The 17449-nt window shown below is 35.3% G+C and overlaps 1 protein-coding gene across 1 annotated transcript; it reads left to right on the top strand.

Moving 5' to 3' along the window:
• Positions 1-7782: 7782 nt before the first annotated feature.
• On the top strand, positions 7783-8451 carry LOC130445329 (putative nuclease HARBI1). The gene has a single exon (XM_056780903.1). It carries the CDS (start codon positions 7783-7785, stop codon positions 8449-8451), a length of 669 nt encoding a protein of 222 aa, XP_056636881.1.
• The last annotated feature ends 8998 nt before the right edge of the window (positions 8452-17449 follow it).

Raw genomic sequence — 17449 nt, 5'->3', positions numbered from 1 at the left:
ACAATCTTCTTCTTCTTTTTCTTAAGTATAAGGGAAGCATTATATTTAAGTATCACAACACCCTCTCTTAATGCTGACCTTACTCTTAAACATTTATAAATATGTATATATATTTATATATATATATATATATATATATATATATATATATATATATATATATATATATATATATATATATATACTGAAAGCAAGAATATTAAATGGTTGGAAATCGGCAAACTATCAGAAATGAAAACTAAATCAATACCCTCTCTTTTCTAAAAGATTATACAAATAAAAATTTTATCCCACATTTACCAACAAAATAATCATCCTAAATTTACATACAAAACTTTGCAATTCCTATCTTAATTAACCAATCCTAGTCTTAATTTATTCAAACAAAATTGGTCCTTGTTTTGGGCCTTTGTTAAAATATCTGCCAATTGGTTTTTGCTATTAATATACTCCAATGTCATATGCCTTTTATTAACAACATCACATACAAAATTGTATTTGAGATCTATATGTTTCAATCGCTTGATGTTCTCAGGATTTTTTATTAATGATATACAACCCAAGTTATCCTCGTATACCTTGAAACTGTCAGTAACTACATTAAAATCTATTAATAGTCTTTTAAAATATAAGCAATCCCGAACTGCATCACATAAAGCAATTAATTCTGCCTCAGAGCTGGAAAGTGAAACGCAGTTCTGTTTTCTAGTTACCCATGCAACAATATTCCCGAATACTTTAATAACAAACCCTGTGATTGACTTCCTACCCAAAATATCTCCTCCCCAATCTGAATCTTCAAAACAAACCAATGGTGTTTGACTACATGTTCGTTCATATTTTAAATAAACACTCACAGTACCCTTTAGGTACCTCAACAATCTCTTCAGTCCAATCCAAGTTTCATTAATATTTTTATCTTGATATCTGCTAAAATAGTTGATTGAGAAACATATATCAGGGCGTGTGCCCAACATTAAGTACATTAGACATCCAATCAAAGGTTTTACAGGTTTAGTATCTAATTCATCATTTTCACATGTGCTAATTTTAAATTTTGCTTCCATTGGAGTTCCGCATGGTTTACAATTGTCAAAATTAAAACGCTTCAGAATTCCCTTCACATATTTTTCTTGACTCAACTTTAAAATGCCCTTTTCCATGTTGTAGTCAATTTCAAGCCCTAAAAAATATTTCAAGTCTCCTTTGTCTTTCATGTCAAATTCTTTCTTAAACATATTTTTATATATTTCCAAGGTCTGCAAGTCCGGTCCTGCGAACATAATATCATCTACATATATTAATAGATATAATAAATTGTTACCATCCTCTTTTGTATAAAGGCAATAGTCAACTTCTGATCTTTTGAATCCCAAATTTATTAAATAATTATTGATTTTTTGATTCCAGCACTTGCTTGCCTGCCTTAAACCATAAAGTGCCTTGTTCAACTTGAAAACATTATTCTTCTCGCATTTTACGCCCTCGGGTGGTGTAATATAAATGTCTTCTTTTAACTCACCATTCAGAAATGCTGTTTTAACATCAAATTGCTTAATAAAGTAATGGTTTTCATTAGCAATGGATAATAGGGTTCTAATAGTAAACATCTCAGCAGCTGGTGAATATATTTCATCATAAATAAATGTGTTCTTTTGTGCAAACCCACGCACACTAACCTTGCCTTATATTTGTCTTGCATTTTCTCTTCTAGTGGCTTTTTTGTAAATACCCATTTTGTGTTCAATATTTCTGCATCTACTGGTGCTTTGACCATTTTCCATGTTTCATTCTTATTTATTGAGTCCAATTCTCTCTGCATTGCCTCTATCCACATTTGTTTGTCATGTCTTTCGTTTATTTCTTCAACACTCTGCGGAGCGTTTTCTAAGTACGATATAGCATCAAATGCCATGAACATTTCAAAGTCTGAATACTTCTCTGGCAATTTTATTCTCCTTTTTTCCTTTACATTACTATTATTTCCATCTACATCCAGATCTAGTTCTGCTTCTTCATTTTTCTTCATATTATATTCCTTATCGAAGTCTTCAACATATTTTCTATTTTCTTCATCATCAATGCAGATACTTATATGTTTGGTTTTAAAATAGAACTCATTTTCATTTTTGTTCAATTCTGTATCACTACTTGCTTTTCTTCTTTCTATTTCAGCACGTAATTTTGTTTTTACTAAATCTAATGTTAAGTCTTCAGGTGGAATATTTTCTAAAATGGTGATTACTGTTTCCAATGTATGGGGCATTGCCATTAATAGGGTACAAACTAAATCTTCTTCCTTCAAATCTGCTCCTGTAACTTTCAACTGACGCACTGTTTCATCAAATTCCGTTAGAAATATTTCTAGATTACTTGGTTCTTTTAATTTCATACCCATGAGTTTCTTTCTTAATACCATTTGGCCTGGTATACCTTTTTTCTCATATCTCATCTCTAAAGTGGCCCACATCTTATAAGCAGTATTCTGTTCTCGAATCAATTCAATTTGTGCATCGTTCATGCATTGTACAATATAAGATTTACATCTATTGTCTCGTTTTCTGGCTTCTTCCTTTTGTTGAACATCTGTGTAATTATTAGGGTTATATTCTGTTATACAATCTAAAACTTCTTTTTCCATAAATAATGTCTGCATCCTAAATTTCCAATTTCCACGTGTGAAAGTTATTGCTGTTCAGTGGTTCAATATTAAAACTATTCTTGAATGTTCCATTGTCTGCCATTTTTTTTTCTTACAAAATTTAGTATTAATTTACGGGATGCCTGGGTATTGTTATTACGTGAAAATCAAACTATTCTTGTCTTGATGATATATTTATAATATATATTTTACATCGTAGCTCATACAATACATTCTACTACATACACGTGCATTTCTCTTTCAAATTAACCTTGTTAATATTCATCGAACTTCAGCACATAGTATCTTTGTAAAGCATATACAAGAATTGAATATTTTACTGGCCTTCTAAATCAAGTATACAAGCATCTCTACCAGAATCATTCAAACGACACTACCTAGAAACTCGTGTCATAATTGATTGCACGGAAGTTAATACCGAAATAACTCCGGAAGTAAATCAAAGGGTATAATCATAATCAATATAAGCATCATCATACAGTGAAGTTTATGGTGGGTTGTACGCCAAGTGGATTTATCAGTTTTATTTCTAAATGTTATTGCTTTATTATAACGAATGATTGTGGTTTAGTCGATTTAATTGAGCCTGGTGATGTAGTTCTTGCTGATAAAGGCTTTCCACAGATAAAAACCCAAGTAGAAAATAAAAATACTGTTTTTGTGATGCCTCCTTTTGGTCAAAAAGATCAATTTACCCCAGAAGAAGTAGACGAAACATACAACATCGCTTCTGTAAGGATACATATTGAACGCGTTAATCAACGAATCAAGGACTTTAAAATTCTATCTAAAGTATCAAATTCGTTATTTCCTCATATTGATGAAATAGTTTTTGTCATCTGCGCCTTAACTAATGTTCAGAAACTATTGTTTAAAGAGAAAGAAGTAGTTGAGTAAAATTTTTTGAGAAAAATTGTAAATAATATATTGAATTAGGAATTGTATTAAATAAATCGATACATAATATTTATATAAATGTTTTTATTATAGAAAGTAATAAAAATTAAATGTTTAATATTTTTTATTATTATTATTTGAACATTAGGTAAGTTAAGTAATAGTTTTCTTAATGTTAAATATTTCTATTTTATCACATTTAGTATAAAATGTTTCAACCAATTTAAAATTTTTAAAGTTTTTTTTTAAATACTTTTAAATTAAGTCAATATATTTTTAAGTAAATAAATATTTTAATAAAATTTTAAAAATATTAAAACTTATTACTACCATTATTTTTAAATTCTATCTAGATTTTAAAAAAATCAGAGTTATGTAACTTGACATCGATGGAAAATTGTTATATCTCTGAGCAATACATAATATAATTATAAACAAGAACTTGTTGATTTTGCTAATTACAGTAATTTTACTTAAATTTAGTACAGAATTTAGCATGTAATCTTTGGATATATTCGCTGAAATAAAATTGTTCCAGTTTCGGAATTAAGTTAGCCAATAGCTAGTTGTCTCGTTGGATTTTCAGTAGCACACTACCTTGTGATGAATAAATATATAAAACACAATAACTTATGTTGGTCACATATATTTGGAGCTGAACTTGATTATAAATTGAATGACTGGGATTTAAATATAACCCATTTTCATCTGTTTTCAAGTATGGAACGTTCGACTTTACAAGTTCGTTGTCCCAAACAGGTATTTTCCGGCAGGTGTATGGACATTTTATTTCAACCAGTTGTTTTTGCCAAGCTTCTTTTCCATATACTAGAATAGCATCTGAAGAACAACTCAACCATGGTTGTTGCAGATTTATTATCACTCCGACTTTGACAACCTCCCACTTCGGATCAAGTAATTGTTTATACTCTTTCAAAGCTACATCTTCATTTTTCTTCCCATATATCATCGCAACATTTTGAGTAATCTTTGGATTTAATAAATCTGTCATTACTTTTTCTACGATGAAACGATGGCCTTTCAGTTTGTACGCATTGCTCCGTAGAGTACGTTGTTAAACCACTCGCTACTGTTTGACTGTTCAATGGTTGAAACACTCAAATTTAAAGCAGTTTTAAAATAACAACAAACATTCTGTTTGTAAAACGTATATACATTTTTGGTTATGACTACTTCTACACTGTATTTTTGATTTACAGATTGTAGCAAAAATATATCACTCACACTTTCTCCGCTTTTTCCGTAAGCGTTTGCTTCATCTTCATTTGGATCGTTTTCAAGAGTGATTCAGCTGGTGTAACAACAACATTTTCCTTTTCCTCAAGTTTTAACATTTTTCCAAGAGGTGTGTTGGTGTATCCCAGGAGCTGTCGTTGGGTTGGCTTACCCCATTCTTGCTAGTGAATTGTTTTTGAAGATGAACTTTCTGGAGAATTACATAATGAATCAACGCACTGATGTGTTTGCATTTACCTCCCAGACCTGCTTTACAGGTATATACAGCATTACTGATGTTTTGATTCTTTCCAAGCTAAAATAAAATATTTTCATTATTATTTCAATTAACATATCTACATTACTGAGAATTTCAATTTAATTGCAATAAAGAGTTTATTTTAATTTTTATACGTACCAAACTTTCACATTATAAGTATTTGACACACTTGTTTGTGGACGACTTTATGACGCGGTTATGACACTTGCAAAATTATTTTGTTTTTCAACTACACCGAAGACATGATTAGGGTTAAATAATTTTTTCCCTTTTTCATAATTTTGGCCACGTATAATATTATTGACAACCGGTTGAAAACCATATTTTATTATTTTTTCCATTATTTATAAATATGTTATGTTGTTTTCAATGAATGTTTTGATTCCACTATCTTCGGCAAAGGAACACTAGAGAGCGCTTACTTCGACAGTAGTGCTGCCTTTATATTTCACACACGATCCCTATTCACATGTGAATTCCCTCTTGATACTTTCATTATTCATTATTTCTTCTAAGTCTTCTTTCTGAGCTGTTTCCACAATCTGTGACTTGGGTGTTGTTCTCATCTTCTTGGATTTAGAATTTTTGTAATGATCTCTTGTATTTTTCTGCCAGTCATTATTTTTTGCTGTTATAGAGTATTATTTTGTTTTTAAATATTTTTGCTAATTTATTTTTGTATATTTGTTGTCTGGGGTCTTGCAACTACCTCAGAGTAGCTGGTATGCTGAAACCCCTATCTTTTATCTTTTATTCCTTTGTTTAGTTTTTCCCTTTCTTCTTTAAGTGGATTCCTCAGTTCATTATCTTATTTTTTAGTACTTGTTTACTGGACTTAGATAGCCTGTTCCGCATGTCCATTTAGTTGTCGATAAAATGTATAAGCTCATTTAATCACTTTCGATGCTCAATCTGTTTGCTTGTTGGACCTCAGTTTTCTTTATTTTTTTGTTTACTTGTCTCTTCTCTGGAGACATCACTGTCATATTCCTCCGCAGAGTATTGGGAGCTTCCCCACTTTCGCTAGTGAGGCTTCCCCGGCATGTTAACCTTAATAATATCCATACAAGATTTGTTTGTTTACTCTTTTTGAAATTATTAAGTTCGTTAAGTTTGTGTGCTTAGCCCTTATCAAGGCCGTAACTAAATGAGGCTGCGCCTTTGCTCTTCCCCTTACTAATGGATCGGCAAATGTTGTTCAAGAAAAATAATAAAACAATTGCTTAGTCTGAATGCAAATAATAACTTTTTTATTCCTTTGGTAAAAATAATGAACACATGTATTTTTTACAACCTGGAATAATAATGCAAAGTATAAGGGGTAATTTCGATGTTAGGATAAGCGTCTTTTAGTCTATATTGTGAAATAACTTCTATAGCGTGGAATTTGAAAGCAGCCACTTCGTTGACAAGGCCAGAGCCACAGTATTCTCTGCTCTGTTTATGACTTCATTTTCCTTGTTTCCTTCAAAATAATATATGAGGTCGTCCGCGTATGCTATGGTAGACACCTTTGGACCGTAGTCCAACTCTAAGATGCCGTTAAACATTATATTCCACAGGACTGGTCCAAGGACCGAGTCCTGCCACCCTCCTGCCGCTTAAGTAGTTCTTTATGTATCTCGTTAAGTATGGGCTTATTTCTTTATCTTCAAATGCCTTGACTATTTTATGCCATTTAGCAGTATTGAAAGCGCTCTTAAAATCTATATCCACAAATACACCCCATTTGTGGCTAGTATTTTTTACAATTTCCTTCAATTCCTTTATTGCCGACACTGTTGATCTTTTGGGTCGGGAGCCATGCTGGTGTGGAAGTAGAAGGTCAATCTCCTCAGCTAATCTATTAGTGATCATGCGTTCTAGTAATTTTTCAAAAAAAGTTAATTAGGCAAATTGGTCGATAGCTGCCTGCCTCATTTGGGTCCTTACCCTCTTTCGGAAGTAGAACCACTTTAGTTGTTTTCTAGCTGTCGTGGAACCGTTGTTGTTCTAAAAGTTCGTTTAAATAATTCAGGACTTGCAAGGCTATTTCGAGCTCTTCGCTGGTAAAACTCATTTGTTTCTGTTGTAGTACAGGTTCGTCATTGGCCGCAAGCGGTGTTCTCATTTTACGGTGTGAATAAAAACTAGTAGGACAAGTAAATACTTGAACATATTAAAATGACAAGTAAACGCCAAAATTGAAGTGAATAAAACAAGTATTTACTCTTCCTCGCGAGTAAATTCTTGAGAGGCTAGTAAAACCCCGAAAAATGCCAATTTTGGTGTGAATAAACGCAAGTAAATACTTCTGTAGCAAGTAAATACTCGTCCATTCGCAAGTCAACCCGACCCCAGACTTGCAGTCGTATTTGTACACGAAAGATGGCTGCATTTATGAACCTGCGTGGTGTGAAACGTTATAGAGACCGGCGTGATAAGTCCCGATCTATCTAAGGGACTATTACGGTTTGAAAGTGAAAACGTAGATTTTCTCACTTCGCACTTTCTTGATGAAAACACTGATGCAAGGGGTGGATGATTAACTGCACGGAAAAAAATGGAAATTTTTCTGAGATACGTTAGGGATCCAGGATTCCAAAGTGGTGTTGACAACGACATGGGGGTTTAAAGAAGTACCGTCAGCAGAACATTTTCAAGTGTATTGGTTAAAATAGTGTCGAAGTCTGAAGATTGGATTAAATTTCCACGCACTATTGAAGATATGGATCAGGCCAAGGCAGATTGGGCTTCAAAATTTCTTATTCCGACTGTCATTGGTGCTGTAGATTGCACTCACGTGCATATTATGAAACCTTCGGAATTCGGCGACGAGTATGTGAACAGAAAAGGAAAAATAACAATAAACATTCAGATAACTTGTGACGCTAATGAAAAAATTACAATTGTGGACGTTCAATGGCCAGGGAGTGTACATGATGGCAGGATTTCGCGAGTGAGTAGAATTCAGGACGTGGTGCGCCGATATGATGGTGATGTTTGTCTACTTGGTGATAGCGGATATGGAATTACTCCTTGGTTACTGACTCCTTTTGACGAATCAAGAAATGCTCGTGAGAAGAATCACAATTCGACCCATGCTCAGGAAAGAGTAATAATTGAACGAGTTTTTGGCCAGATGAAACGTCGTTTTCCCATACTCTCTAGCCAAGTTAGAACACCAGTCAAAAATGTTCCCAATTTAGTAATAAGTTGTAGAGTGCTTCACAATGTAGCAAAACATTTTAATGATGCTTGGGAAGAGGAAGACGGAATCGAAAATGGTGTTGCTGAAGAAAATGTACCTCTATATAATTTAGATCGGAATGAAGTTATAAATAGACGACGTGGTCATCAAAAACGATTAGAAATTAGTAATAATCTGATGATGTAAATACACATTTTTGGCATGGAAATAAATTTAATCCTATTTCCTTTACTCCAATTGCAATCGCATATGTGAAAAAATAAAATAAAAAAGTAATAAAAAATATATAAAAAAACAAAAATATATCTTTTTAAATAAGTATGTCACATGTGCGCATAGGCCTACAGTATGTCAGGTTTAACATGGCCTGCTGGAAAAGCAAATGAGCATATCCCACCAGCCTGTGAGCCCTCCACCGGTCATGCCATACCCGACAAACTGTGTACAGCTGTGTACGTGACATACGTCACGTGACTGTGTACGTGACGTATGTTATATACTTATTTCATTTTTTGTTTTTTATTTATTTTATTATTATTTTTATTTCATTTTTTTTTAGAAAAAAGGAATATTCCAGGAAAGGAAACAGGATACAATTTATTTCAACAACAAAAATTCTTTTAAGACATCGTCTTCTTCAACCACAACGCGTTGTTCAACGGACTCCGTTCATCTGTGTTGTGCAGCTCTTAGGTTCAACTCCGTTATCATCAGTTGTTCACGTTCAGCCTGAAGTCTTGTTGTTGTCTTGTTGCTTAATTTTTTCAAGTAATAATAAACGCTGTAGCTCGCCAGTTGTCAGTTTAGACGTCTCTTCAGTTTCAGCTGAGAGTTTCAATTTCTTATCTTTTTTCAACTTCGTCGCATCGCTCTTACGTATGCAAGTCACTGGTGTGATGGGCTGGTTTGATGCTAACATGTCAACGAGGTCATATTCGTCTTCACTATTCTCATTCTCTTCATTGAGTTCAGGCAATGGCGACGTAGAACTTGGTCCCAATCCAACGCATGAAGCCCCAGGTATTTTGCAATAAACTCTCGTCTGAATCGCAAATTTTTAGGAAATCTGCCTCCCATGACAACAATGTTATTGGTTTATTTCCAGTTGCGTTGACAGTTTTATTCTTGACTGCGGTTTTCATATTGTTCAATAGCTTTTTTAACTGTCCAACACTAGTTTGCTTCCCAACGTTTTTTGAAAACTTGTCGGCTAAACATCCCCATGCCTTCTCTTTAACAGATGCAACTTTAGGCAATATGGATTTATTCAGCACAACACTAAATTCTTTCAATAACGCTACAATAGCTTTATTGTCACAACCGGAAGTCACACTACTTTCATCCATACAGCTGCAAGAGGACAAAAACAAACGGGAGCGACAACTGACTTGTGAGTAATAACGGGGAGTCAAGGTTAGTTTAGCGGCGAAAACAGAACAAGTCACAACAGGAAATGATGCGTAGTCTGTGTGACGATACAAGTATTTACTTGCCTTTCTTGTGAACTCAATTGTCTCGCGAGTAAATACTTGCTAGTATACCCTCGGGTTGGCGAGTACACGGTCACAAGTAAACTCGACGCTTTATTCACATCGGTTTAGTTGGAGTTTAAATACTCGTTACACTTTACTTGTAAGTAAATATTCGTCGTACTCGTTTTTATTCACACCGCTCATTGTCGGGAACAGTGTGCGAAGGATCTTTTTCCTCCTCTTCGCTCTTAGCTGGCCTTGTGTTTTATTTGTCAACTTACCCGTTACTACCCTGTAACCTTGACCCCATATGTCGTTTTCTAAATCTACCATGAGGTCTTCCCAACATCTCATTTTGGCCTGCAATATTAGTCTTTTAAGGAATTTGCCTTGTTCCTTCATACCGTCTCGCCATTTCTGTTTTAATTATTATTGTTTTTCGCGGGTGTATTTACGTCTTAGTCTATTATAATCATTTCTGGCATTTTCTATTTCTGGGTTCCACCAGAATGGTTTCGTCGAGGTATTTATACTTTACTGGAGGCATCTTTATATGCCTTCAGTATTTCCTCGTACGTTCCTTTAACCCTTTTTTAGTAGTCTTACGTACTTGTCAATGTTCAGTTAGGTCTTTTTCCTGTTGTTTGGGCTTTTCTTTATTACTCCCTTCGTTTTTATCTGATATCGAATATGTCCGTGATGTGTGTATGGATTGACATATTTCACGCACCAATTTGTGATCCTCGTCATCAATTTTTTTGTCGTCTCCGACGTCCGACGTACAGTCTTCATCAATGTATATTTTTTTTCTATCATGAGACAGAGATGCGTTTATTTCAGACGAAATATTTTTCCCCCTACGGCGGTTTTTGGTTTTTTTAATAGTCTCCATAAAAGATCCCACGAGTGGAGCCGAAGTCCGACGAGGCAATGCGCCGTTATCTCGCTAAGGCTAGATACTGTAGGAGGTCGCCTGGTATCCCAGAGACACCGTCCAAGACTGTCTACGCGCAGCCATTCATCCCATAGCCACTGTGGCTAACAACGTAGGATTACGGATTATTTTACCCTTTGGATTTTTTGAGCCGTTTCTTAGCTTCACTCCTCTTTACCCATCCGTCTTCACTGCCCGAAGTTACTGAGCCACTCCACCAACGTCAAGGTCTTACAGCTCTTTTTTTTGGTGTGGTTGGGAACATCTTTGAAAGACGCCTGGGTATCCCAGGTGTGCAGGATTTGTCCGCTAACCGGATACCAACCAGCTAAAAACCCATCCTCTTCTCCACCGACGCATGTGGAACCGTTCTTAGCGAACATCGCGTACATGCGTCGGTTTAACTCTCCTTACTCCGCTTTCTGTCTTCTTTGACTTAAGATAAAAACCATAAAACTATAAACATATATAAAATTTAAATAAAATAGACATGAATACACATAAACCACATACTACACATAAGCAGACGAAACAATATAAATAAAATGGACAAAACGTTTGTATAAATAAAATGCTTTAAAACGTGAACTTAACCTACTTTGAAATTGTAAATAAGTGAAAATTAACCTAACATATCCTAACTTTGTTTGTATAGATAAAAATCTAACCTAAGCTAATCCTACTTTAAAAAATTTTTTATTTTAATCTACTTTTATACATAATTTCCGTGAATATTGAGACACTTATAACGTGGCACCAATTTTTGAATACCCTCCTCATAAAATTTTGCCGCTTGACTTGTTAACTTGTTATGACTTCGTTATTGTCTTGAAGACGCTGACCGCCCAGGTGTTTCTTCAAGTGCAGGAACAAATAATAGTCGCTGGGCGCTAGATTTGGGCTGTAGGGAGGATGATCTAGAGTTTCCCATTCAAAAGATTTGATGAGATCTTTGGTTAGGTTAGCCACATGTGGACGGGCATTGTCGTGCAGCAAAACAATACCCTCACTCAACTTGCCACGTCTTTTGTTCTGGATTGCACGACGCAGATTATTCAATGTCTCACAATAAGACGCTGTATTGATTGTCTCATTACGAGGCCGAAACTCCATTAGCAATACTCCTTTTCTGTCCCAAAAAATTGTGCACATGATTGTTTGCTTAAACTTCATGGTTTGGTGATGATGAATGTCGCCATTCCACGGATTGTTGTTTCGATTCTGGTGTGACGTAGCCAATCATGTTTTGTCACCAGTAACAATTTGGTCAAAAAATCTTCATTGTGGTATCGCCCAAGGAAAGTCAATGCACTGCCTAAACGTTGGGTTTTGTGCAAATCCGTCAACATTTTTGGAACCCAACACACAATTTCCAGTATTTCAACGATCATAATGCGATAAAAACAATACGAGAATATTGAGGAAAGTAGTCCCATAATGATGAAATTGTGAAGCGTCTATTCCTTTTCGTCCACTTTCTGCACCAAATATTTATTAACGTCCGAAGGACGCCCACTCCGTTCTTCATCATGCACATTTGTGCAGCCATCTTTAAATGCTCTCACCCATTTCCTTACCATTCCATCATTCATAATGTTTTGTCCGTAAACTTCACAGATCTCACGATGAATATCGATCGGTTTTACGCCTTTAGCACTAAGAAATCGTATAACAGCCCGTAATTCACAATCGGCGGGACTCACGATTGTGAGAGGCATCTTAAACACTCAGTAAACAACGTAAACAATGAAGAATCAGACTGTAAAGGCGTCAGATGTAGGTAACCAGCGCGCATGTGCGGAACGCGACCTTGGAGTTGCGGCGGCGGAATCGTAAAACGGTACTTAAAAAATATGTCTCGTATAAAAGATTAAAAAGAGGTATAAATGAAATAAAGATAAAAAGAGCCTAAATCTAATTTTTAAAATTGTATAGATAAAGGATTAAAAATAGACGACACATACACATTAAAAAACCCAATATATTATTCGTCACGCTTTCTTTCTTTTTCCTCTTTAGCCATTATTCCCGTAACAATATCTATAACCTTCTTGTCTCCAATGGCAGTGGTCTTCGCATTCCAGGGTGCCGCCTCCTAATATCTTTTTTAATTCCTTCTGTTCCTGCAGGGCCGTAGCTAGAATGAAATTTGAAGTAGGGCATCAGAAATTTGATGTAGGGCACCAGGTTTTCGAAATTGACCTAAATCCCTCTATTTAATTATACCGCCCTTTAGATAATCAAAAAAGGTAATAAAAAGAAATTCGTAAAAGACAAAAACTTTAATATTTTCTGTTAAATTTAAAAACCATCTACATAAACACAACAAGCATAAAAACCAAAACATTGCAGGAAAATATGACGAATATTTCACAATAACAAACATACACTCTAAAAACATAAAAAATAAAACGAAACATGGATTTAAGTAAATTTCTATCTAAATAAGAAAAGAGGTATCAATATAATTGCAGTCTTCGATTTGCCATACTATTAAAGTTTCTAAGGACTTGGTCAATATCTAGGTTCTCCGTTCTTTTTCTTTCAAAAGCAAGAAAAACCATACCTGTCATTCTCTCCTGAGTCATTGACATTCTTTGAGGCTTGTTGATAGCAGTCAATATAGAAAATGTGCTGCATCCGAATGTTGCAACTGATACATACAGCTCATACGTGTCTTTGAAGGCGTTGTTTATTCAGTATTTCCAGTAGATTCTGGTTTGTGTCTTCGAAGTTTTTTAAGTATCGTTTCACGACAATAGTTTCTTCTTTGCAAGGAATTTTTATACCTAAAATCAGTGCATTTTATTAAATTTCACAATAAACATAAGGTATGTTTAATTTTTAATTAGTGACTTACCTAAATCTTGTAAATGGCGCATCTTTTCAACATCTAGTTCATCAAGACCTACAATCGAAGCTAGTAACTCATCATTTTTCGAAAACCTTCTTTTTAATTCAGCTGTTATTAGGTCTATTGTTTTAAAAAATTCAGGTCTGAATGACTCAGTTTTGACGCAAAGATGATGGACCAGACAATTTAAAGTTCTCTAGGTGGGCCACTTTTACTTGCCTCTTCCGGGAAAGAACATCTTTATTTTCTTCTTCTACCAAATTCTCAGCTTCCTTCAAAATGCTTTTATAAATTTCGGCTGATCTTAGATTACAAATTTCTTTTTGATCACACTGTATTATTGATTGCATTCTTTAAGCTTGTAATGACCAATTGTCCTTACCAACACTGCTCAATAAGTCTACCAATTGTATTGCCTTCGTATAAGAAAGCTACTTAACCATATTGTAGAAACTCATGCAGCATAATGCATTGATCGAAAAAAATCGAATAAAAGTAATGTCTGATATGGTTCTTACAACAACTAGATGCAGGCGATGATTGTAGCAATGAACATACGGTTCATTTCTTTTTCGATCCTCGCGGCAACTCCTGAAATTTTGCCGCTCATCACACTAGCGCCATCATAAAACTGGCTTAAGAGCCGTTTTAGATCAATATTGTTTCATTTAGAATGTTTAAAGTAGCATCCGTAAAGGTTGCTGCTTCTAAATCTCTAGTAGTAGTCACAGTTGAAAGCGACTCCGCCTTTAACATAGCGAATAGCTATTGCTATATTTTCACGATTATTTTTGTCTCTGGTTCCATCTTCCATTAAGGTAAACCATGTAACATCGGATTCCTGTATATCCTTAACAATACATTCCCGAATATGAACAATAATATTTTTCAAGGCTGGATCTTTCTTAACGGTATATTCGAACAGGTTATTAAATAAACCTTGCTCCCTCTTTTCGTCCAATGTATAATTTCCCCGAAAACCAAGTTCGTTGATTGCCAGAAACTGTATAACTTCTACAATAGATTTTAAATAATATCTGTTTTGTTCCAAGATATTTTCATTAAGCAATGTTCCAACAGTGCAAGAAGTAGTTATTCTGCAGATTTTATCTTCCCACATAGTCATTGCCTGAATATGCGATATTGTTTTTTCATGTTTAGGAAAACCACACTTTAAATCAATAGCATTTTTCCAATTTCTGAAACCTGTCTTTGTGTAGGTGGTCTGTTTGCTTCCATGCGGAAGAAACTGCTGACATGGATAGCAAAATGCAGCATCATTTTTTACAGAATACTGCAACCATTTGTATCGTTTAAACCAATCGACAACAAAAGCTCTGTTTTTTCCTCCTCTTGGATACCGGTCCCAAGTAACTTGTTTAATTGGCTCCCCAATTTGAGCAATATCGTCCGGAAACCCAGCATTAGTACTAGAAGTGTTTTTACTAATAGTAGGTTCCTCACTGGAAATTTCAGCTTCTTCACTTATTGAAGCATGAGCCTGTTCTTCGTTTTGGAGACGGGATTTTTTACTAAAAAAATAGGCAATTTTGACACCTAGAAAGGACAAAATTCAGGGTTAGCTTGCATGGTTTGGCATTCATTTGTCTATTTAATACGCAACTGGCATCATAATAATAATTTTGCACACAATTTCAATCAGACCTGACACCTTTCCTGTTTTGGCATTGGGATATGAACAAAAAAAGATAAATTAAAAAAAAAGTGTCGTAAATACGGTTGTGTCTAAACTTTTTGACCAAAACTGGCAAGTCTCACAAGAACATCATAGCCTGTCCTATTCTAACCCTGCAAAAACAAGTTAAAACGGTGCACAAGGTAATAATTTATAAGCCAAGGTCATGAAAAATTGTGGAGCTTTAATAAGATATCACATATAGTTTCCTGTAATTTTTGCTTTACTGTACGACCCAGAAATTAAAAAATAATCGTATGCTTTAGAAATAATATCTTAAAGATAGACAATCATACGATACATACCTTGATAATCATATAATAGGACGTTTTTAATTAAAATCCATCAGAATACACAGTAACACGTAACACATACACGATAAAATAAAACAATTAAAAAAAGATTAAAACTGTCGGAACCTGCATTTTGTAATTCGTAATGCTCGTACTAATCTCCGCCCGCTCTTTATATCCATGCATCGAATCTTCTTGCGAATAATTCCGCGAAACCGCTGACAACCAAACAGGACTCGACGCGGTGCGAAGAAAGAAACGATATATTCAGTGGAGGTTTTGTACTAGGTCTAATCGTCATAAGTTTAGGTCATTTTTTATTTGGGACTTATTGGTAACTTGGCATACCCCGATGTTTCTTTTTATTTGGCTATTCCAATTGACTCCGTATAGACTATACACTCGTTATGGGAAGTCTCCGGGCGGTGAATGTGATTTTTTGTTTTATTTGTGGTACATAAATGAGTATAGAAATTTGATTATGATTTCGATGGATTGTTGTTTTTCAGATACGAATAATATTTTTTAATTACGTAGGTTTTTAAGGTAGGGCATTGCCCCCAAATGCCCCCCTAGCTACGGCCCTGTGTTCCTGTAGGTGCACTCGGCACTCTAGTACTACCTGACGTGGGTCCTCCGTCACACCCCAGCTGGGGCGTAGGTCATCTCGCGTTTTTTGAGTGAAAAAGTAGTTGGTCCTGCGGTGTGCGCACTTGTACCACTTCGTCACGTCCGGTATCAGTGTCCTCGTCCACTCGGCCTTGGCACCCTCCTCTTGCCACTCTTGCTGCCATTTGTCCAAACTGATTTTCCTTTCTTCCTCTTTAATTTTTTCCATTGTTTTCCCTTCTCGATCAGTTTGAACTCTCTTGTATATTCTGACCCTCTCATCGACCAATATATGAATAGAGATCGCTCCCGCGATGGTCTGCAGCGCTATTGCAGAAACGGTTCTATATGCGCTGCAGACCCGAATAAGCGGTTTTCATTGCGTCATGATATATAAGTTTTTGTATTTTTGGAATTTAATGACTTCTGCCCATACTAGTGCCCCGTAGAGGGGGAAGGAGTGGATCATCTCCAGCAACATCCTCCTCCTTTGACTAACAGGGCCACCTATATTCGGTAGTATTTTTTGAAGGGCGGATGAGGACGGCGAATCGGGGGGTTTCCCAGGCATTAGTAGCAATATTAAGTTTGCTATTTTCAACTCTCTAGGAAACTCTTGCCTACTCAGTAGTTCGTTAAAGATGGATCTAATCATTTCAATTTTTCTTTTCTTTACATATTAATTTATAGTTTTCTTCTTTTAATACTAGCTGAAGAGCTTCATAGTGCATCACCTTTCCGTCTTCCATTTTTTAATTTGGTTTATCATTTTGTGTTTTATATTTGTGTTATTGTTTTTATATGTTATTTTTGTTTTTGATTTCACATCTTTGTGACTCCTGCTAGCTCCTCTTACAAAAGTTGGTTTTTCATTGTTTAGTGCTATTATATTTAGTTGGGCCATCCAGTCGTCCCAGTGGTCCCCTCTTTCGTCGTTTGTGGGAGACCCCCATTGGGACGATTTAGCGTTGATGTCCCCAACAATCATAAAATTTTTCAATCCCGCGACGGCATTCATCAGATTTTGAACATTTCTTCTGTATTCTCTCATAGGGATGTTGGGAGAAAAGTAGCAGTCCACCATCGTGATCTCGACGTTAAGCCCAATCACGAGCTTGATGGTTTTGACCCCAACATCCCTGTTCCTAAAGAATAACGCTACGTCCTTACTTTTATCTTGCACCCAACCACCCCCTCAGTCAGTTTTTTATTTGATTCGGAAACAATAAGAAGATCCGCCTCGTGTTGTGCAGCTTTAACGTGGGTAAGGTCGTAATAACAAGACCCTTTTCTTCTTAAATTTTTTATTGCTCTCTTCATTAAATG

This window comes from Diorhabda sublineata, chromosome 6 (assembly GCF_026230105.1).
Source record: "Diorhabda sublineata isolate icDioSubl1.1 chromosome 6, icDioSubl1.1, whole genome shotgun sequence".
Lineage (NCBI taxonomy): Eukaryota > Metazoa > Arthropoda > Insecta > Coleoptera > Chrysomelidae > Diorhabda > Diorhabda sublineata.
Note: the sequence above shows the minus strand (reverse complement) of the source record. Positions and strands in the feature narration are given on the sequence as shown.